The 22,592-nt window shown below is 40.2% G+C and overlaps 1 protein-coding gene across 2 annotated transcripts in view; it reads left to right on the top strand.

Annotated features, from left to right (window-relative positions):
* Window positions 1-1,019: 1,019 nt before the first annotated feature.
* FGL1 (fibrinogen like 1) overlaps window positions 1,020-22,592 on the top strand; it is a 28,511-nt gene continuing 6,938 nt past the window's right edge. The window contains exons 1-5 of one of the 2 annotated variants that reach the window (XM_053578625.1): window positions 1,020-1,106; window positions 8,399-8,478; window positions 11,734-11,914; window positions 18,547-18,706; window positions 18,942-19,039. In XM_053578625.1, the coding sequence (XP_053434600.1) occupies window positions 8,407-8,478; window positions 11,734-11,914; window positions 18,547-18,706; window positions 18,942-19,039 (511 nt within the window). In that variant the 5' untranslated portion in view covers window positions 1,020-1,106; window positions 8,399-8,406. The remainder of the gene's footprint in view (window positions 1,107-8,398; window positions 8,479-11,733; window positions 11,915-18,546; window positions 18,707-18,941; window positions 19,040-22,592) is intronic. The other variant, XM_053578626.1, reaches the window with a different exon arrangement.

Genomic DNA, 22,592 nt, shown 5'->3' with positions numbered 1-22,592 from the left:
TAGCTCATGGCAACCTTGAATTCCTGGGCTGTTCCTCCCACCTCAGCCTCCTGAGTAGCTGAAACTATAGGCATTCACCACCACACCTGGCCAATTTTTAAAATTGTTTTGTATAGATGACATCTCATTATATTACACAGGCTCATCTCATACTCCCAGCCTCAAGTGATCCTCCCATCTCCACCTCCCAAAGTGCTGAAATTATAGCCATGAACCACCATGTCTGGCCTGAAATGACATTTTTTTTTTTTTTTTTTTTTGCCGTTTTTGGCTGGGCCTGGGTTTGAACCCACCACCTCTGGCATATGGGGCCGGTGCCCTACTCCATTGAGCCACAGGTGCTGCCCCTGAAATGACATTTTATTAACACTTCATATCTTCTCAGGTAAAATTTTATTGCCTTCAGTGCCTACAAAGCAAAGCTTCAGCTGAACTTTGGTTTTAGTTAATCTTTAATTGTACAAAATTCTCTGGATGAAAACAACAATAATAAGAGGTTAAAAATATATATCCTGGCTCGGTGACCCTAGCTTAGCAGCTAGGGCACCAGCCACATACACCGGAGCTGGTGGGTTCGAATCCAGCCCGGGCCTGCAAAACAACAATGATAATTACAACCAAAAAATAGTCAGGTGTTGTGGCAGGCGCCTTTAGTCCCAGCTACTTGGGAGGCTGAGGCAAGAGGATCACTTAAGCCCAGGAGTTTGAGGTTGCTGTGAGTTGTGTGACGCCATGGCACTCTACCCAGGGTGACATAGTGAGACTCTGTCTCAAATAAATAAATAAATAAAAATAAAAATACATATCCTTGTAAAGATACATTATTGGATCATATGTATGTAAAAATTTATACACATGGGGAGAGAAAAGAGGAAATATCAATGTATTGAGAATTATCCTTGAATCTCCTTTTTTTTTTAGTTTTCCTTCCAGTTAACCCAATTTCCTCATTTTGTGTCTGGACTAAAGCCAGAATCAACATTGTCTCTGTTGCTAATCAAATAACAGAGAAACAACTACAAATTCTGAATGCAGTTAGAGGATCCCCAGGAGCAGAGTGTCTGGATGGAGCCTGAGCTGGGTCTCTGACTCATTTCTAACTGTAGGCAAGTTATTTAACGTATCTGCACTTTTGACATGATTGTAACAATGCTAATTTATTTCATAGATGTGATAGTAATGATAATTCAAGCAACAACCTTGAACTTTTGAGAGAGGCCAGGCTGATTATCAAGAAGGCTGCTTCTGCATCTTGGAAAAGATATTTAGAATTATATCTCTCCTCCATTTCCTTTATATTTTGAATGAATTGGATAGGAGTTTATGTAAATGATAATATTTACAGTTTCATTATACTAAGCAGAAAATAAAATGGACCATATTATAATTTTAGCTACAGAAGTAAAAACTTCATGTACTTTTCTTTATTTCATTTATTTGGGTATTTCATTTATTTTATTTATTTGGGTATTTAGCTTTTTATGGTTTAGGTTTTGAATTCTTGAGGAAAAACATAAAGATGTGATTATATTCCATTTTCAGAAAAATGAAAAAAATTGGAAGAAAATAGCTTAAAAGCAGTCCCTAAGCTTGTGTTTATGAGTAAATTTTTAACTAACTTTCTTACACTAAGGTTATAGTCCATTTGTGAATGTTAACTTATTAAACTTGCTTCCTTCAAAAACTTTTTCCTTCTTTTTTTTTTTTTTTTTTTTGAGACAGAGCCTCAAGCTGTCACCCTGGGTAGAGTGCCGTGGTATCACAGCTCACAACAACCTCCAACTCCTGGTCTCAAGCGATTCTCCCGCCTCCACCTTCCCAGTAGCTGGGACTATAGGCGCCCACCACAATGCCTGGCTATTTTTTGGTTGCAGCCGTCATTGCCTCTTGAGCCACAGTCACTGAGCCTCTTTTTTTTCTTTTATCTTCCATCCTTTCATAATGGCTTAAACCATGCCACTTTTGAAGTTTTGTGTGCTACTAATGTACCTTTGTTCTGTGATTGTTTTTTTTTTTTTTTCTTTTTTTTTTTTTTTTTTTTCTTTTTGGCCAGGGCTGGGCTTGAACCCGCCACCTCCGGCATATGGGACCGGCACCCTACCCGTTGAGCCACAGGCGCCACCCTCTGTGATTGTTTTTTAAAGTGATATATCAGCTAGAGACATTTTCATTTCCAAATTTAGTATTTTTTGCCTTCAAATGCAATGCAGTGTAATTAAATAATTCTTGAGAATTTAGTGAAGAATGAATTAGAATCCGTAACCTTAAAATAATTTATATCAGGGCTGCGCCTGTGGCTCAATGGGTAGGACACCAGCCCCATATACCGAGGGTCGCAGGTTTGAACCTGACCCTGGCCAAACTGCAAAAAAAAATAGCCAGGCGTTGTGGTAGGCGCCTACAGTCCCAGCTACTTGGGAGGCTGAGGCAAGAGAATTGCCTAAGCCCAGGAGTTGGAGGTTGCTGTGAGCTGTAATGCCATAGCACTCTACCAATGGCGATAAAGTGAAACTCTGTCTCAAAAAAAATTTATATCAAATAATATCTATCAAAACAGTCATTTAAAAACAATTTTAATTCTATAGTAATTGTAAGTTTAGGGCAGTGCCTGTAGCTCAGTGGGTAGGGTGCCAGCCACATACACTGAGGCCAGTGAGTTCAAGCCCGGCCCTGGCCAGCTAGAACAACAATGACAACTGCAACAAAAAAAGTAGCCAGGCGTTGTGGCAGGTACCTGTAGTCCCAGCTACTTGGGAGACTGAGGCAAGAGAATCACTTGAGCCCAAGAGTTTGAGATTGCTGTGGGCTGTGATGCCGCAGCACTCTACCCAAGGGCAACAGCTTAAGACTCTGTCTCAAAAAATAATAGTAATTATAATTATGAGTTTTAAACAGTCTAAACTATCACCCAAAAGAATACAACTAATTGTGTAGCAAAGAAGAGAATAATTTGATACAACTTTACCACCAGCCAGATTTGTAGGATAAACAAAAATTTACCATAATGGATAATGAAGACCAGATTTTCAAAGCAAGTTTCTTAATACCTAAGCATTCTTCAATATTGCATAAAATGTTCAAATTAAATGAGGGCACTGGGAAATTTTATTTTATTTATTTGTTTGTTTGTTTGTTTATTTATTTATTTATTTTTGAGACATAGTCTCACTTTGTCACCCTTGGTAGAGTGCCGTGGCGTCTTAGCTTACAGCAACCTCAAACTTCTTGGGCTCAAGCGAGTCTCTTGTAAGTAGCTGGGACTACGGACGCCCACCACAATGCCCAGCTATTTTTAGAGATGCGATCTCTCTCTGGTTCAGGCTGGTCTCCAACCTGTGAGCTCAGGCAATCCACCCACCTCAGCCTTCCAAGTGCTGGGATTACAGGAACCAGCCACCGCACCTGGCCCTACACCAGGAAATTTTAAAGGACTAAAGATATTCTCAGAAATTGTTCTGAAGATAGTCAAATTAAAAGAATGACTTTTAAAAAATATAATGACATTTAAAATGTTTATTTTTTTTATTAAATCCTTTTTGAGTTTTTTTTTTAATTTTTTTTTTATTGAGAGGATTCATTGAGGGTACAAGAAACCAGGTTATACTGATTGCATTTGTTAGGTAAAGTCCCTCTTACCAAAACATTTATTTTTTAAGTACTACCAGACTAGTCACTGCTCCCTTTCTCTGGGACAGACCATATTTTATTATCCTAATGGCAATGAAACAAAAATTTCAGAACACCGAGAGAAAGACTTGTCAAACACTTTTATTAGCTGGGCATGGTTGCTTAGAACTGAAATCTCAGTACTTTGGGAGGCTGAGCTGGAGAATCTCTTGAGGCCAGGAAGTCAAGACCAGTCTGGGCAGCATGGAAGACCCCATCCCTAAAAATTGGTACTGGCCCTTTATTTTCTACCAAATCTAATGCTAAGCAATATTTATGTATGTATATAATATAATGTTATATAATCATATAATTTTAATCATATATAGTACATAAATATAATTTACATAATTTTTAATAATATTTTTGTAATGTTACATAAATATAATTTACATAATTTTTCTCTGCCATTATCAAACTATTATTTACTTATTATATGCCTCTCCCACAGGATGCACTTTCCTTTTTTTTTGTAAAAGATGGATCTTGCTCTGTCTCCCAGGTTAGAGTGCATTTGTGTGATCATAGCTCACTGTAACCTTGACCTTCTGGTCTCAAGTGATCCTTCTGCCTTAGCCTCCCTTCTGCTAGAGATATAGAAGGTATGCAGGCCCACAGCTATTTAACATGTGGTCGTCAAGGAGGGTTTCTCTGGGAAGGAGATATTGGAGTAAAGACCCGAAGGATACGATCGATGCAGCAAAACATGGAGATTTGGCTCGGCGCCTGTGGCTCAAGCAGCTAAGGCGCCAGCCACATACGCCTGAGCTGGCAGGTTTGAATCCAGCCTGGGCCCGCCAAACAACGACGGCCGCAACCCAAAAATAGCTGGGTGTTGTGGCAGATGCCTGTAGTCCCAGCTACTTGGGAGGCACAGGCTGGAGAATCGCTTGTGTCCAGGAGTTGGAGGTTACTGTGAGCTGTGATGCTACAGCACTCTACCCAGGGGGACAGCTTGAGGCTCTGTTTCAAAAAACAAAAACCATGCAGATTTGGGGGAGAAGAGCATTCCAGGCACAGGACATAGCAAGTGCAGTTGGCTTGAGAAGTCCGTAGTATGTATATTTTGGTGTGTTAGAGAAATGCCAAAGAGGAGAATGTGGCCAGAGCAAAGGGGATGGACGAGTGGAGAATGGTGGAAAGGGAGACCGGAGTGAGGAAATTGCAGGTTATGTAAAGCCTTGTGGGTGATGACCTGGTTTGCTCAGTTTACACTGCTGTCTCAGGGTAAGTTTCAAACATGTTCTGCTTTGGAAAACTGGGCTCTTCCAGGGGTAGCTTGAACTAGGTAACAGGATCAGAGGTGGTGACAAGTGATCAGATGTGGTGTACATTTTGAATGTGAAGTTTCTTCCTGGGAAAGTGACTTTGGTTTGCTATAGAAACTTCCTTTAGTAAAAAGTCAATGTAATTTCTCTTCAAAAGGCATCAGAAGGTTAGTTTATGGCAAAGCCAAGAGATGCCTTGTGTTGGTGATGTTTTAACATATTTTAAACGGCACTCATTAATGTAGTAACATGGGAGGCAGCATTCATGTACAAACAGGTTGCTGCTAATTTGTTTTCCTTCTTATTAAATAAGCCACAAATACGATATTTTTAACCTAGGTCTTTTAGCTTTCACTTTAGTGGAAAAGGCTACAATGATTTCAAGTGTGTTCTTTCCATCTAACCAATATACACTAATTTGAAGCATATGAAATAGCCATTTTTGTAGGTTAAAAATGCTCAAATACCTGCCTTTTTCTGTCTTTTTTTTTTTTTTTGAGATAGAGTCTTAAGCTTTCACGCTGAGTAGAGTGCCGTGGCATCACAGCTCACAGCAATCTCAAACTCTTGAGCTTAAGAGATTCTCTTGCCTCAGCCTCCCAAGTAGCTGGGACTACAGGTGTCCACCACAGTGCCCGGCTATTTTTTTGTTGTAGTTGTCATTGTTGTTTGGCAGGCCCAGGCTGGATTCAAACCCGCCAGCTCCGGTGTATGTGGCTGGTGTCCTAGCTGCTGCGTTACAGGCGTCAAGCCACCATTTCTTATAGTTCAACTTAACATAGTAAGAAAGGGTCAACAAGGCAAAAAGGAAAGAGACTCGGGGGGTTTTAAGGTTACTCTGAGGCTGTATGATCTTGAGCAAGTCTCTAGGCATCCTGTGTTTATTATTTTCATTGTGAGGCTCGTGAAATAAAATGCAATGGCAAAATGCCTTTGGTAGAGTGTCGAGTGATCCTCACACACAAATACAACTTGGTTACTGATAACCATATACCTTATTTTTCCACCCCCTGTGTTGTATATATGGAGGTGGCCTTCTCCCATGAGCTTTAAATACAGGTTCTAGTGCAGCTTTGCAGAGAACTACAGTCTACCCAGTTGGCTAATCCATTTTTACATAATGCCCCAAGCCCTGCACGCTGCTGGGCATCTTTGTGGGAGTTGAATGATTACCTCCCAAAGCCCACTTCGCAATTTTTCTCTGCCATTATCAAAATATTCACTTATTGTGAAGAAAGATAATCTCAAGCTTACTATAGGTTGGTAATTTTCTGGCAATAGGAATTAAAAGGATCCGGTAGATTTTTAAAACTTTGCCTAAGAATAGTTAGAAAATGTACGCTGAAACTTTCTCATTCTTGCTTATTTATTCCTGTTATTGTTTTTTTCCTAAGCCTTCTTTATAAATACACTTTTCCTACCATAATTCAGTTCATTATATACATTTCTTCTTTTTTCTCTCTTTTTTTTCTTTTGTTTTAATCTATCTTTTTTCTTTCTTTTTTGAGATAGCGTCTCATTCACTCTCTCACCCTGGGTAGAGTGCCCTGGTGTCACAACTCAAAGCAACCTCAAACTCCTGGGCTCAAGTAATCCTCTTGCCTCAATCTCCTGAGTAGCCGAGACTACAGGTGCCCACCACAACGCCCGGCTAGTTTTTCTATTTTTAGTAGAGACAAGGTCTTGCATTTGCTCAGGCTGGTCTTGAACTCCTGAGCACAACCAATCCACCTGGCTAGGCCTCCCAGAGTGCTAAAATTACAGGCGTAAGCCACCATACCCATCCCATAATCCAGTTTAAATGGATGATTGTTACTTCTTAATAAAATCCTTATTGATTTATAATTGATCTAATCCTTTGCACTATTCAATGTTGAAAAAAATTTAGCCACAACAAATAAGTGATAAATTTTGTTCAGATATTTAGAAGTTGAAGGATACTAGTGCACCATTTTAATTTCTATTTTGTAAATTTGACCAGTCTAGATACTTCATGTAAGTGTCAACAAATAATACTTTGTTGGCTCGGCTCCTGTAGCTCAAGCAGCTAGGGTGCCAGCCACATACACCAGAGCTGGTGGGCTCGAATCCAGCCTGGGACCACCAAACAACAATGACAACTACAACCAAAAAATAGCCGGGCGTTGTGGTGGGTGCCTATAGTCCCAGTTACTTAGGAGGCGGAGGCAGGAGAATCGCTTGAGCCCAGGATTTGGAGGTTGCTGTGAGGTGTGACGCTGTGGCACTCTACCCAGGGTGACAGCTTGAGACTCTGTCTCAAAAAAAAGAAAAGAAAAGAATCTCAAAAAGTGGTAAAGTTAATTTTCCTCTATGACTATAAGCAACACTTGAATGTTTGTAATACTATCTCCTGGCTAGGAGTGGCGGCTCATGCCTGTAATCCTAGCATTCTGCGAGGCCAAGGCCCGTGGATCTCCTGAGCTCAGGAGTTCAAGACCACCCCATCTCTACTAAAAATAAAAAAAACTAGCTAAGTGTTGTGGTGGGCACCTGTAGTCCCAGCTACTTGAGAGGCTGAGGCAAGAGGATCTCTTGAGGCCGAAGGTTTAAGATTGCTGTGAACTACAATGCCATGGCACTCTACCAAAAGTGACAGAATAAGATTCTCTCTCAAAAAAAAGAAAAACATATATATATATACACACACACATATATATATCATCTTGATAGCTTGAGACATGTGTTACTTTCTTTTTTATCTTCTTTTAAAAATAAAAGCTGTCTTCCACATACAAAATGAGCTACTATTCATTTTACATATACCATATGCTAGGCTATCTAAATATATTATCTAAAAATGTCCACAGTCCTATAAGATAGGAATTCATATTTTCCTTTTCACGCAATATCACACAACCAGGAAGGGGCTCAGTCAAAATATGGATCAAGTCTTTGTGTTTACAGAGCCTGTGCCCTTTCTATACCATCACATAAGCAGCCTTTCTCTGGTTTTATTTATTTGTTTATTTAGAGACAGAGTCTCACTTTGTCACCCTCGGTAAAATGCTGTCGTGTCACAGCTCACAGCAACCTCCAACTCGTGGGCTTAAGCGATTCTCTTGCCTCAGCCTCCCAAATAGCTGCAACTACAGGTGCACGCCACAATGCCCGACTATTTTTGTTGTTGTTGTTGTATTTTCATTGTTGTTTAGCAGGCCTGGGTGGGGTTCGAACCTGCCAGCCCCAGTGTATGTGGCTGGTGCCCTAACCACTGAGCTATGGGCACCGAGCCCTTTTCTCTGTTTTTGTAACCGATCAGGTTCAATTCTATTGGAAGTCACACTGACCATCATTCTGTGTGGCAGAGGTTGGGAAAGTCGGCAAGATTACGGATGCCATGGCACTGCATCAGACCTCCTAGAGCTACTTTAGTCTGAACCCAATTCTGGTCTCGTGGAAATGTCAAGGTTGATAACTTTATGAAATTCTTTTTATTCTTGCAGTTCTTTCAATGGGGAAAATGGCAAAGGTGTTTAAGTTCATCCTTGTTGCCACTGCTGTGATGATGATCAAGGAGAGTTGGGTAAGTTTATTGTGGAAACTATTATTGTATTTCTAATGCCTGCTTTGACTTGAATTCTCTTTTATTTTGTCGAAAACCCATAGCAACTTGTCACTAAAAAAAGTAAGTTGGAGAAAGGAAAAAGGCTGGAAGAAGTACTCAGCAATGGTAGTACTTACCAAGTGCTTTAAAAAATTTTGTTTTTAAGTAAAAATCAGTATCCACAGCAAATAAGCAAAGTCTTTTTTTAATTCACTAGAGTCATTTGGCCAGCTATGTAATATTAGGAATTTAAAACTGTCCATAGAAATTAAAATTGAACTTGGGCTTTCTAATATTGGACAATATTAGTGTAAACTAATCAGATTACCTGGAAGTAATTACGAGGAATTTGTGTCTTCTTCCATTCGTGAGTAGAAAAGACAAACTACTGGATGGAGTTGAAGAACATTCTCCTTAGTGAAGTATCACAAGAACAGAAAAGCAAGTGTCCAAGGTATTCAATATTAGTATGAAACCAGTAGATGAACAACTGCATGCCCACACAAGAGAAAAACACAATTAAATTCAATTGGTGGGGAGGAGACGAAGGAGGGAACAGAGGTAGGGAGGGAGGGGGTCGGTGTGTTCTCACCTAACAGGTGCACTGTAAGGGATATGGCACACCTCCTAGGTGCAGGGCTCAACTGCAGCATGGCCTTTGCCTAACAAACCCAAACAATGTAACCTAATCATCTGAACCTTCATATTAATCTGAAATAAGAAAAAGGAAAAAAAGGACAAGACGTTCATTTACTCAATTTCTGGGAAAAAGAAAATTCCGAAGTTTTAAATAAGCTTATTAAACCTTTCTATGCAGTCTCATAAAGATTGGACTCGTGGCCTGTGATCCTTTTAGTTATTTTTAAACGGCGCTATATACAACAGTATCACAACCAATTTCCCACAGTTGTAAAGCAACACAGGGTCCAGACACCATAACGTGTTCTTGCTGTTCATTTTTTGGCTTGTGTAACTTCAGGGGCTAAGCAAATAGCTTTGTCAGAGAGCATGGATCAGAGTGATTAGGAGAGAATTCCAAGAGCAAATAAATAATCCTGGAGAAACAGCTGGGAGAGGTTCAAGGCCTTAAACCTAGAGATGGGAGGGAGGGGGCCTCTGCCACCACTTTTCCCTTGTTATGTGACTTCCAGTCATATAGTTAGCTCTATGACTGGCTTTGACGCTGAATTTCTATCCTCCTGAAATTTATAGTCTGAATTTATGGCAAGACAGCATACCTCTTGTTGCCCAGCACCCCATTGTGTTATTCTAACTGCTGGGCAGAGTCCCTGGAACACAGGAGGTCCTCATATTGATGGGATGAATACCAGGTAGTACATAAAGATAGGAACAGAAAGTCATGCAAGTGTAAACTGGAAGCTATGTCTGACTATAATCGAATGACTTTTAGAAAATAATCTGTATAAAGGAAATATAAAGCAATTGCTTATCACAATTCGTAATTTCCCAAAAAGCAAACATTTGTACTTATCACAGGAAATCGTGACATGAGTAGAAAATAGAGATGTCAAAATAAAAATGGAAAAACGGTAAAAAGTGGTCTTTGAGCCCCCTTTTCACTGCCCCACATGGGTCTCCTGAAATCACAGCTTCCTGACCTCAGGTACTCTTCCTGGGAGACTCACCTCTGGACCTCTCCTTCCTTGTTCACCCACCAAATTTACTTTATCTTTAGAAAGTTTTGTTTCTGTTGTTGTTGTCTTGGTTTTGTTTAAGACACTCATTTTGTCACCCTCGGTAGAGTGCCCTGGCATCACAGCCACCTCAAACTCTTGGGCTCAAGCAGTTCTCTTGCCTCGGCCTCCCAAATAGCTGGGATTACAGTCGTGAGCCACCATGCCCAGCCATCTTTAGAAGGTTTTGCTCACGGGCGGTGCCTGTGGCTCAGTGAGTAGGGCGCCGGCCCCATACATCGAGGGTGGCGGATTCAAACCCAGCCCCGGCCAAACTGCAACAAAAAAATAGCTGGGCGTTGTGGCGGGCACTTGTAGTCCCAGCTAATTGGGAGGCTGAGGCAAGAGAATCGCCTAAGCCCAGGAGCTGGAGGTTGCTGTGAGTCCCGTGACATCACGGCACTCTACCAAGGGCAGTGAAGTGAGACTCTGTCTCTACAAAAAAAAAAAAAAAAAGAAGGTTTTCCTCAGATAGCACTTTAGAAAGGAGCTGGTAAATTCTTTCACAGGCAACATTCTTGGGTGATTGGCCTTTTAAGAAGAGATAAATAACTTCAGGCTCCTCCTGTCCCTTATTAAGTCGCTGAGAGAAAAATAAAGAAATGAAAGTTAAAGTGATCTCAGCAGAATTTCTAGCAACAAGAAAATGAGTGGGAGACACTCAGGAATCAGAGATCTACATTAGCATCCTTTATAAAGGAGCCACGTGTTGGCATGTCACGGGCACTAAATTATACATATATATATTTATTTCAGGTTATGTGAAGACACAAACAACTAGGTTACAATATTTGCATTTGTTAGGTAGAGTCCCTCTTACAGTGTGTCCTGCACCCAAGACCCTTACATCGTGTCCATTAAGTAGTAGCACACCATTCAATTATATTTTTAAGACTTTTTTTAATTTTTAAATCATAGCTGTGTACATTAATGCAATCGTGGGGTACAATGTGCTGGTTTTATATACAATTTGAAATATTTTCATCAAACTGGTTAACATAGCCTTCACGGCATTTTGTTAGTTATTGTGTTAAGACGTTTATATTCTACTAAGACGTATTTATATCAAAAGTTTATTTAAAAACCTCACTTATTTGAAGGGATTGACGTACTAATGATACAGTTCACTTCTGTAAAGCACTTTCCTGTTTAGAAAACACGTAGGTGGCATCGTGTAGGGATTGAGAGCGTGGACCTTGAACTGGTTTTAAGTCCTGACTCCTCTTCCCCACTGGGTATTAAGGAGAAAGTCTTCCCATCAGGATTAAGTCCATTCCTACCTTAGGGGATTGTTACGAGGGTCGAATGAGACAACTGTAAAGCTCCCAGCCCAGTGATTCTGATCATTTTATATCCTTTCATTTCTTGAGTTCAGGAGCCATCATTGCTTATTCCTCAAATAGTATTAGAATGCTCAAACCACTTTCCGGTTGAAATAATATGCGGAAATGAGACTTGGAGACCAAATCGAACCATTGACATATCTAAATTTTTAGCAGCATTTGCTTTCCATGTAAATGAAATGCACATGACTTTGCAGGCTCTCGAGAATTGTGCCCAGGAGCAGGCACGGCTCAGAGCCCAGGTGCGCCTGCTGGAGACCCGGGTCAAACAGCAACAAGTCAAGATGGAGCAGCTTTTGCATGAGAAGGAAGTCCAGTTCCTTGACCGTGGAGGGGAGAATAACATCATTGATCTGGGAGCCAAGAGGCAGTATGCAGGTCAGAATTTATTTTTCTTAAGTGTTGCAATCTTTTATACCCCCATGCGCAATCATGGTGCTAATTATTTATTCACCTCAGGTTTTGCTAAAGAGCTTCTCCGATTAACAACCGACATGAAACATTATGTCAATTTCAAATGTCTTCTACCATATTTTACTACAGTCTCTGTGCTATCTCTTCAATATGAATGCTAAGTCTGAGAATTTCCATAGTCTAATAAGAAATCAGGGTAATAGATTGTTTAGATGTCAATGTGCAAATGGCAGATTAAAATTGTGACTGTTTACCTTTGAGCTTTGTGTTTATTTGTCTTTCCTTGGTGTGTTTATGCAGTTTTCCTTTCAGTAACCTTAATGGGCCACAGGGTGGCAAATAAAGTAATAGAATAAAAGGGCATAAAGAGACAAAGAATTACTAAGGAAAATAAACGAGTAGTTTTATATGTATAGTTTATGGTTTGGTCATTTTCCTTCTAATGAGGCCTATATATCTCCCCAGACACTAAATGATCTCAAACTGTCAACTCATTATACACATCTCTGCAGGTATCATTATTCTCTCTAGAAAATTGTCCATTTCAAAAAAACAAAACCTATTCATTTGACTCCCTTGGGAAGTAAAGGGCATCTTTTACAGTAAATGAAACAACCAATGATTGTCACAGACAATGATAATGCACTTTGTTTATATGTTTACTCTAGCACTACTATGAGGCATTATAATTTCCATTTGAGTCTTTCTTGGCTAATTAACTGATCACTTGGTAAGGTCAGATAATATTTCATGCACTTTTACCTTCCTATCAGAAGTGCCTGGTACATAATAGGTTCTTATATTTGTGAATGGAGAAAAGATACTACATAAAGAGAGGAATAGCAAGATAAGCAAATATAAATTGGGAAATATATCTAACTATAATCAAAAGACTGTAGAGAACCAAAGCTAATGGGACAAAAACATTGTATTTCTACATATACTCACAAGATTAGGATATGAGAGTTATGAGAACCTTAGAGCCTATGCTTCAGTAAAATGCTCCCTTTTTCTCTCTTAACAAGATCCTAACATCTTTTTGCTCAGATTCCTTCTCCTGGGCTACTGAGCCTCTGTCAATCAGCATCTTTAGCCTTTAACCTGATCCTTAGAGCCTACTTCCCTCCCCCCATGCCCTTAGAGACCAGAAGGAGGCCAGAGCCACAGTTGTACAGTCACAGGGATCTGTGTAGGTTGAGGGTGGCCTATGTTTCTGGAGCTTGGGACACAGAGAAACCAGGGACCAATCAGATAAAAACAGGCGTGGGCTGTCATGCAAGGGATAAGCTTACAGATGTGTAGTTGCAAACATAGGTGCAAAACTGATCTCAAGGTCAAGAACCAATGGATGCACTGAAGTGGTATTATTCTAAATTCCAACTGAAGCTCAAGATTCAAGGTATCTGTGTGAACACAGTCTGAGCAGGTTATCAACACTGAGTCAAGGGTCAATAATGGCAGGAGACTGGCAAGCAGACATTTATTACTGGAACCCTGCAAACTGTCATGGGAAGACTGAGGCTTAAGAGCTAAAAATCTAGTCATTGTGTTAAGAAGTCTAGGGAGCAGACCCTCAGGAACAAGAGGTCACCAAATAATAAGGCAAGAAATCAGTTACTTGGCTCGGTGCCCATAGCACAGAGGTTAGGGTGCCAGCCACATACACCAAGGCTGGTGGGTTCAAACCCAGCCCGGGCCAGCTGAACAACAATGAAAACTGCAACAAAAAATAGCCAGGCTGGGCAGCACCTGTTGCTCAGTGGTTAGGGCACCGGCCCCATATACTGCAGGTGGCGGGTTCGAACCCGTTCCCAGCCAAACTGCAACAAAAAATAGCCGGGCATTGTGGTGGGTGCCTATAGTCCCAGCTACTCAGGAGGCTGAGGCAAGAGAATCGCATAAGCCCAGGAGTTAGAGGTTGCTGTGAGCTGTGACACAGTACTCTATCAAGGGTGACAAAGTGAAACTCTGTCTCAAAAAAAAAAAAAAAAAAAATAGCCAGGCAGGTGGTGCCTGTGGCTCAAGGAGTAGGGCGCCGGTCCCATATGCTGAGGTGGTGGGTTCAAACCCAGCCCCGGCCAAAAACCAAAAATAAATAAATAAATAAATAAAATAGCCAGGCACTGTGGCAGGCGCCTATAGTCCCAGGTACTTGGGAGGCTGAGGCAAGAGAATTGCTTAAGCCCAAGAGTTTGAGGTTGCTGTGCGCTGTGACACCACGGCACTCTACTGAGAGTAACATGGTGAAACTCTGTCTAATACTAGGAATTAAAATGCCAAGGTTAGGCCAGGCGCAGTGGCTCATGCCTGTAATCCCAGCACTCTGGGAGGCTGAGGTGGGTGGATTACCTGAGCTCACAGGTTCTAGGCCAGCCTGAGCCAGAGTGAGACCCTCGCCTCTAAAAATAGCCAGGTACCTGTAGTCCCAGCTACTTGGGAGGCTGAGGCAAGAGAATTGCTTGAGCCCAAGAGTTAGAGGTTTCTGTGAGCTGTAATGCCAAAACATTATATTGTGTGTTATAGTAAGATAGATGATGGTTTCTGGATATAACAGCTAAAAAAAAGAAATCCAGAAGTCAGTACATTTGCACTTAATATTCGTCATATATGGTAGAATAATGGAGGATAGGCGAGAATAAAATATAAAATATGAATAGAGTTTGATTGCACACTATTTTTCAGCATACGGGTAAGTAGTGCTAGAAAGCCTACGAAGGACAGCCAGTAAGTAAAATACACAATGCAAATTCCATAAAAATGTAATATGGAATAATATGTATGCTATATAATATTGTTTAAAATTTATAAGAACTTGCTCATGTCAAAGTTTGTGTTGTTGATGTCCTTAAGTTTAAAAAGATTAAATTGTTCATATTTATGATCTGTAGAGGTAGAACTTTCTTTGTTCTTATTTACAAGTTACTGTATTATTACCAAAATTAGTTATTTTCTGGATTCTAATTTATCTCCTGGTAGAAGACACCTAATTACGTACAACCTAGTAATTTGTGCAAACAATGCATAAATCACATGATTTTATACAGCATGTGATTAAGTTGTATGTTTCTTTAAGTGTTTGGGTGCTATTGAATTATGAATTAAAGGATTACTGGGTCAAAATCACTTTAACTGGTGACAATCACAATAAATTGACATCACTACATCTGTTTAGTCGGCAGGACTGCTGGTTCCACTGCACGCCCCTCTGCAGGAGCCCTCCATCTTTATGTGGGTCTCTCAAGTATACAAGGTGGATAATGTATTGACTCTGAGGCCTGGTGTTCAAGTCCAGCTATCTATCTTGGTAGCTGTGGTCTTTGGGCAAATTACTTAACCTTTATTTACCTCATATGCATCTTCAAAATGGGAATGATAAGAGTATCTGTTTATTTGTTGTAAGGATTAAATGAGTTAATATATTTAACATAGCAGTTAGTGCAAAGAAAGTACTCAATGAATATTAGTTATTTAGGGCAGCGCCTGTGGCTCAAAGGAGTAGGGCATGGGCCCCATATACTGAAGGTGGTGGGTTCAAACCCGACCCTGGCCAAAAACTGCAAAAATAAAAAAATAAAAAAGAGGGCGGCACCTGTGGCTCAGTGGGTAGGGTGCCGGCCCCATATGCCGAGGGTGGTGGGTTCAAGACCCGGCCCCAGCCAAACTGCAACCAAAAAATAGCCGGGCGTTGTGGCAGGTGCCTGTAGTCCCAGCTGCTCGGGAGGCTGAGGCAGGAGAATCGTGGAAGCCCAAGAGCTGGAGGTTGCTGTGAGTCCTGTGACGTCAGGGCACTCTACCGAGGGCGGTAAAGTGAGACTCTGTCTCTACAAAAAAATAAAAAATAAAATAAAATAAATAAAAAAGAATATTAGTTATTTATGGATATTATTATATCTTCCCTCCCTTGTTTTCAGAGGAAAGACTCCACTTACTCCATCCGACAAGAATATGTGCTCTCCAAAGAGCCAATTTCCTTTAACCTCTCAGTTTTCTTCCTATGTTGCCTGGGGTAAGGATGGTGGTGGTGGAGGCCAGTTCTGGAATGTTCCAGCATGCTCTTGGACTGGCAGCTAACCTCTGTTGATGTCTGGTATTTTGGCTTTTTTTTTTTTTGCATTTACAATGTGGGGTTTTTGATACACAGCTTTGAGCCTCAGCCACCATTCAGAGACATTTGGCAGGCTGCCATGTCACTTACTTTTTGAGCTTAAACAATTCAGCCTTCCAACAAGGCTTGCTTTCTGCATGATCAGAGAAACTACGCACATCTCCCAACTTAACATAAAGTTTGTCAAAACAGAAAGCAGGAAGCCCTGGCCTCACTCTAATATTATGTAAGTATCCAAAAATCCTGTTGTTGTTTTTAACTTCCATAAACACACAGCTCTTTAACCCTGCCTTTCTCTTACCTGTTCTTCAGGGAGTTGAGTGAGTCAAAACATTTTGAAAATCATAGTTTCAAATATCTAGTTTATATTCTAAACTCTATTGCTCCAACTTTCTGCTGTTACAGTTGAAGTCACATTTCCCCAGGCAGGCTCTGTAACTTGTTTGCTACAAGCAGTTGAACTACTGGTCCTTTTTGCTTTTTTAATATTTATTTCTCTACGGGGGGTTTTGTTCTTGTTGCTGTTTTTTTCAGTTGAAAAGTTTTCTCTGAATTTAAATCTTAAATTGTGTTTTTCTTCTGGGGAGAAGGAAAGTTAAAAAAACAAACAAACAAACTCTTGGTCGTTATAAAATAAAAACAAATAGAAAATGTTGGCTTCCAACCTCAATATTCACTAAGTTTTCCGGAGGCAAATGTTATACCTAATTATTTCCACATTTGCCTGGAAAATAGTCTGAGCACTGTGAGTCTTTAGTATGCAGCTGTTTAGTAGGAAATTAAATGTAAATAAAAACTCCTTCCCTAATGGGGTTAAAATCGGCATACTTAAGGCTCGGCGCCTGTGGTTAAAGCAGCTAAGGTGCCAGCCACACACAACTAAGCTGGCGGGTTCAGGTTGGAAACCAGCCCCAGCCCACCAAACAACAATGACGGCTCCAACCAAAAAATAGCCGGGCATTGTGGCAGGCGCCTGTGGTCCCAGCTACTTGGGAGGCGAAGGCAGGAGAATCGCTTGAGCCCAGGAGTTGGAGATTGCTGTGAGCTGTGATGCTATAGTACTCTACCCAGGGCAATAGCTTGAGGCTCTATCTAAAAAAAAAAAAAAGTGATTCTTTTGCCTCAGCCTCCCACGTAGCAGGGACTACAGGTCCCGCCACAACACCTGGCCCAGGCAGTGCTCAAACCTGCAGCCTCCAGGTATGTGGCTGGCACCAAAATCACTGTGCTACGGGCGCAGAGCCTGTGTTTGTGTATTTAATGTGTGGCCCAGGGCAACTCATTCTTCCAATGAGCAGCAGAGAAAAAAAAAAGTTGGCCACCTCTGGAAACAGAATTGTAGAAGCTTGCAGTTTTTAGTAAAAACATCCAAGATTGGGTGGACTGTTAGAAATTTTAGTGAGTTGGGGAAAGGGCCAAGGAAGGGGAAGGGGGGGGAGGTTTTGGTGGAGGGAGGGTAATGAGTGGGGCCGCATCTACTGTGCATCTTAGAATGGGCACAGGCAAAACTTACTAAATGCAGAATACAAATGCCTACATACAGTTAACTAAGAAAATGCCATGAAGGCTACGTTGAACAGTTTGATGAGAATATTTCAGATTGTATATGAAACCCGCACATTGTACCCCTTGATTGCACTAATGTACACAGCTACGATTTTACAATAAAAATAAATAAATTTTAAAAAAAGAAAGAAATTTTAGTGAGTTTGTAAAAATTCTGGTGAGACTGGGTGGTTATAAGAATCTGACAAGATTACTATTTGGGGTTCATTTCCAGATGTTCAGAATGACTTATTAAGCTCTAAGTCAAAATAATCTGTATGAAATTATTTATATTTCAACTTTCTTTCTTTCTTTTTTTTTTGAGACAGAGTCTCACTATGTCACCCTCAGTAGAGTGCTATGGCATCACAGCTCACAGCAACCTCCAACTCTTGGGCTTAAGTGATTCTCTTGCCTCAGCCTCCCAAGTTCCTGAGACTATACGCACCTGGCTATTTTTTTGTTGTAGTTGTCATTGTTGTTTGGCAGGCCTGGGCCAGGTTCAAACCCACCATCCCTGGTGTATGTGGCTGGCACCCTGGCCACTGAGCTACAGGTGCCGAGCCTGTATTTCAACTTTCATGTCAGCTTTATAGGAGAGAGAAATTCTCCTATTTTTCTGATAAAGCTATAATTTCTGTTTAAATATACTATAATTGACTGAACACATGTACTTTGTTTTTTAAAGCTGTTCTCTACAAAAATCAGAAATGAGAAACTCCTTTTTTTCTGTGTTCCTATCAAGGAGTCCAGTAACAGATACTGGGGAAGGAAATAAGATTTTCCTAATGTCCACTGGAAGTTGTGCAAGATGCAATTTTAAAAAACCAATTATCCACATGACATGTTTATCTGTCTCTGTTAGTGTTGAATTATCTCATTCAGAAGCTCCCTTGAGGAAATAAAGACACGTAATACATGTTACATTACCTTTTTTTATAAACAGATTGTTCAGAGATTTTCAATGATGGATATAAACAGAGTGGATTTTACAAGATCAAACCTCTCCGGAGCCCAGCAGAATTCCCTGTTTATTGTGACATGTCTGATGGAGGTGGCTGGACTGTAATTCAGAGACGATCTGATGGCAGCGAGAACTTTAACAGGTGTGCGAATCATGACACGCGAATTTATTTGGAGTAGCAAATAGGACCTTTGTAAATTACATCTTTTGATCATCTCTTGCAGTCTATTAGTTAGAATTTCACTCTTTCTAAGAATATTGAAAGTAAATTAACTGCTCAAAAAGATATTGGCAGCTAGGGTAGCAGTGGGCGATGTTTACTTTGGGTACTACAGATAACGCTTTGCTAAAATCAGCTTGCACTTCATGTTTTTTAGAGGCTGGAATGACTATGAAAATGGCTTTGGAAATTTTGTCCAAAAAAATGGCGAATATTGGCTAGGTAATAAAAATCTTCACTTACTGACCACACAAGGTAAGTTTTGCCTGATGTCAAATTTATTTCAAATATGATAAAAACAACCAAAATAAAAATGTTTCCACTCAATTATAGGCAATGGAACTAATTCAGTAACTGCTATAATTTGCAGACGGCAATGATCCCCTCTGTAAAATGTGGCTGCTTAAATTAGAAATAGAAGAAAAGAAACTAGAGGTGGCTTGGGAGGAAGTTGTTTTCTCATATTTATTTTCTATTTCCAGGAAATGTAATATCATAATCTTTTTTTCTTAATGCTTTGAAGATTATATACACTTCATGCCTGAAGATAATATACACTGTTACAGCTATCTATTGCCACAACCGTGTTATAGAACAAAACCTTTAAAATTTTTGACCATTTATTATTTCCCACAAATGTGAAAGTTTGCTGGGTGATTTGGTGATCAGGGCTGGGCTTGCTCATGGGTCTGTAATCAACTTTGTGATTGAAGTTGCTGCTCTAGGTTGGCCTCCGATGGAGGACCCAACTCTGCACCATGTGGCCTCTGTCTTCCAGCTAGCTAGCCTGGACTTGTAGCAAAGGCAGGATTCCAGAGAAGAGATTAGATGCACATAAGTCTCTTGCAACCTAGGCTCAAAACTGGCACACAGTTGCTTCCTTCTACTGGTGAAGGCCAGTCCAGGACCAGCTCAGATTCAAGGGCAAAGGAAATAGACAATAGGAGGAGACACATATTGCAAAGGGGAGAAGTGAAGAATTGGGGAATCAAGGCTGTTTCTGCAACCATATACTGTAATATACTAAATGTTCTCATTTCTATGCACACACATGCATTTTATTTTTCAAAATGTTTTCCAAGGTACAATAAATATGGAAGACATTTTAACTTGCCACCTCAATTCTACATTAACATTTTACTCTGGTCATTTCATCTCCTGTGTGTCTGCTCATTACTACATCCATCCATCAAGCCATCTTTTTTACATATATTTCAAGCCAATTGCATACATTTGTACAATTCTTTCTAGGTGATTTTACATTCCTATGTTTAAGGAATAGAACTTCAATATTTCTCTACATATTGAATATTCCTATTGAATTAAAATATTGAAGTTCAATATTTCTCTAAAATATCATTAGTTTGATAACCACTTTTCCAATCTTCTATTTCCCACATTCCTTCACTCCATTCATTGTTTTCCTTTCTCAGTTTTAGTCTGAGACTATGGTCAGTCCCCATCAGGTCTGATCCTGAATGTTTCATAAAAGTCAATTGCATTGCCCAGGAAAGCACACGAAATTACACTGGCAATGCGCTAAATGTAAGAGCAAGAGTTCATTTTTCCCTCTTTTATGTTTACATGGATGGAGCTGGAACATATTCTTTCTAGTAAAGTATCTCAAGAATGGAAGAAAAAGTATTCAATGTACTCAGTACATTGGAAGAATGGAAGAAAAAGTATTCAATGTACTCAGTACATGAAACCAATATATAATCAACCACACTTTCATATGTATGATAAAACGCAACTATAGCCCAGGATGAAGGAGGGAAGAGGAGAAGGAGGGGAGGGGAGGGGGGCGGCCAGATGGAGGGAAGGTAATCGGTAGAAACTCACCTATGGTGCATATTGCAAGGGTACATGTCAAATCTATTAAGAGTAGAGTATAAATGTCTTAACACAACAATTAAGTAAGTGAGGTGAAGACTATGTTAACCAGTTTGATGTAAGCATTCCAAATTGTATATAAAATCAGCACATTGTACCCCATAAATGCATTAATGTACAGTTATGATTAAATAAAAAAGTTAAGAAAAAATAAACCATGGTACCCCCCACACACACAAAAAGAGTTTCTTTTTTCCATCCAAGTTCAGGAAAGCTATTAGTGTTTCTATATGTTTCTAGTCAGTAGGATTATAATTATGAGAAACTAGAATAATAGCTAGAGAGGATGCATAATTCCAAAAGCCTAACAAGAAAGCCTGTCTTTCTTGTGATCAGTGCTCTTTAAATTTCTGTAAGGTTTTCTTTTCTTTGACTTATTTATCCTCCTAACTTTAAGTGTTTTATGCCAGATATATAACATTTATCATGACAGCTTTTTTTTCTTTTGCACATTGAATATTTATCTGTTTTCTCACTAAAACTATAAAAACAATAACCCTTGGCTCCTTCTAAATATACAAAATCCAAACTTACTGTTTTTCAAGACATTATTATATGTACATTCACCCAAATGGACTTTGCCAACAAATCTGTTTCCTCTTCATGTTTTGATTTGGAATTTAGGCTGGCTACTCTCAAGATAGCAAAAATAAATTTATCAGTTCCAGGACTCACAACTATGTATGACAAGCAAAAAACAGCCCCTTTGTCACTGCATTCTTCAATTATGATGGCACTTAAGGCTAACACATTGCCTCTGAAAATAGTTTGATCCCCATTACATAAGTTTTGAACGATCAAGCAAAATTGCAGTTACAGACCATTTCTAAATTGATTTTATTACAAACACTTCCAGGGTAGCACGATTTATTTTTAGGACAGTTGGCTTAGCTTGCCTTCCCGCTCTCATTCACCTCATGGTCTTGGCTCGCTTGGGCTGAAGCGTCGATGGTGCCAAAGCAACAAGCCCAAAAGGAGCCTGCACCCCCTTCTAAGCCTGCTCCAATAAGGAGGAATCCAGAATTCCCTGCCTAAACAGCTGGGCATTTGTTTCCAAGACCCCTCCCGGTCTCTTTCTTGTCTGTCCTCTTGTGCTACTGGTGTACCTACTCCTAAGCCGCTAATGGAGAACTTTTTTTTTTTTATTTGTGTTTTTGAGACAGAGTCTCACTTGTCGCCCTGGATAGAGTGCTGTGACATCACAGCTCACAGCAACCTCAAACTCTTGGGCTTAAGTGATTCTCTCACCTCAGCCTCCCAAGTATCTGGGACTACAGGTGCCCATCACAACATCCAGCTATTTTTAGAGACGAGGTCTTGCTCTGGCTTGGGCTGGTCTCGAACTTGTGAGCTCAGGCAATCCACCCGCCAAGGACTCCCAGAATGCTGGGATTACACACATGAGCCACTGCGCCTGGCTCATGCCAGCCACATACACCAGAGCTGGCGAGTTTGAATCCAGCCTGGGCCCACCAAGCAACAATGACAACTACAACCAAAAAATAGCCAGGCATTGTGGTGGGCACCTGTAGTTCCAGCTACTTGGGAGGCTGAGGCAAGAGAATCGCTTAAGCCCAGGAGCTGGAGGTTGCTGTGAGCTGTGATGCCACAGCACTCTACCCCGGACGACAGCTTGAGGCTCGGTCTCAAAAATAAATAAATAAATAAATAAAATAGTTTGCAACCTGATCTTTTATACTACCACAAAAATAGCTAAGTTCTTGCATAGGCAGCCAATGGCAACTACATTACAACAACCTTGGAGCTTGACTACTAGAGGTTGTAAGAGTTGTTAATGGTAATTATTTTAAGATCAACGTTCTTACTGAAATTACGAAAAAGAAGATAAACTATTGAACTCCTTAAAATGTCTACCCTTCTGTTGTTATTATTTATTATTTATATTATTATTATA

Source organism: Nycticebus coucang, chromosome 24 (genome assembly GCF_027406575.1).
Source record: "Nycticebus coucang isolate mNycCou1 chromosome 24, mNycCou1.pri, whole genome shotgun sequence".
In the NCBI taxonomy this organism is placed as follows: Eukaryota; Metazoa; Chordata; class Mammalia; order Primates; family Lorisidae; genus Nycticebus; species Nycticebus coucang.
The sequence above is the reverse complement of the archived record's forward strand: the minus strand, read 5'-3'. Positions and strand labels throughout refer to the sequence as shown.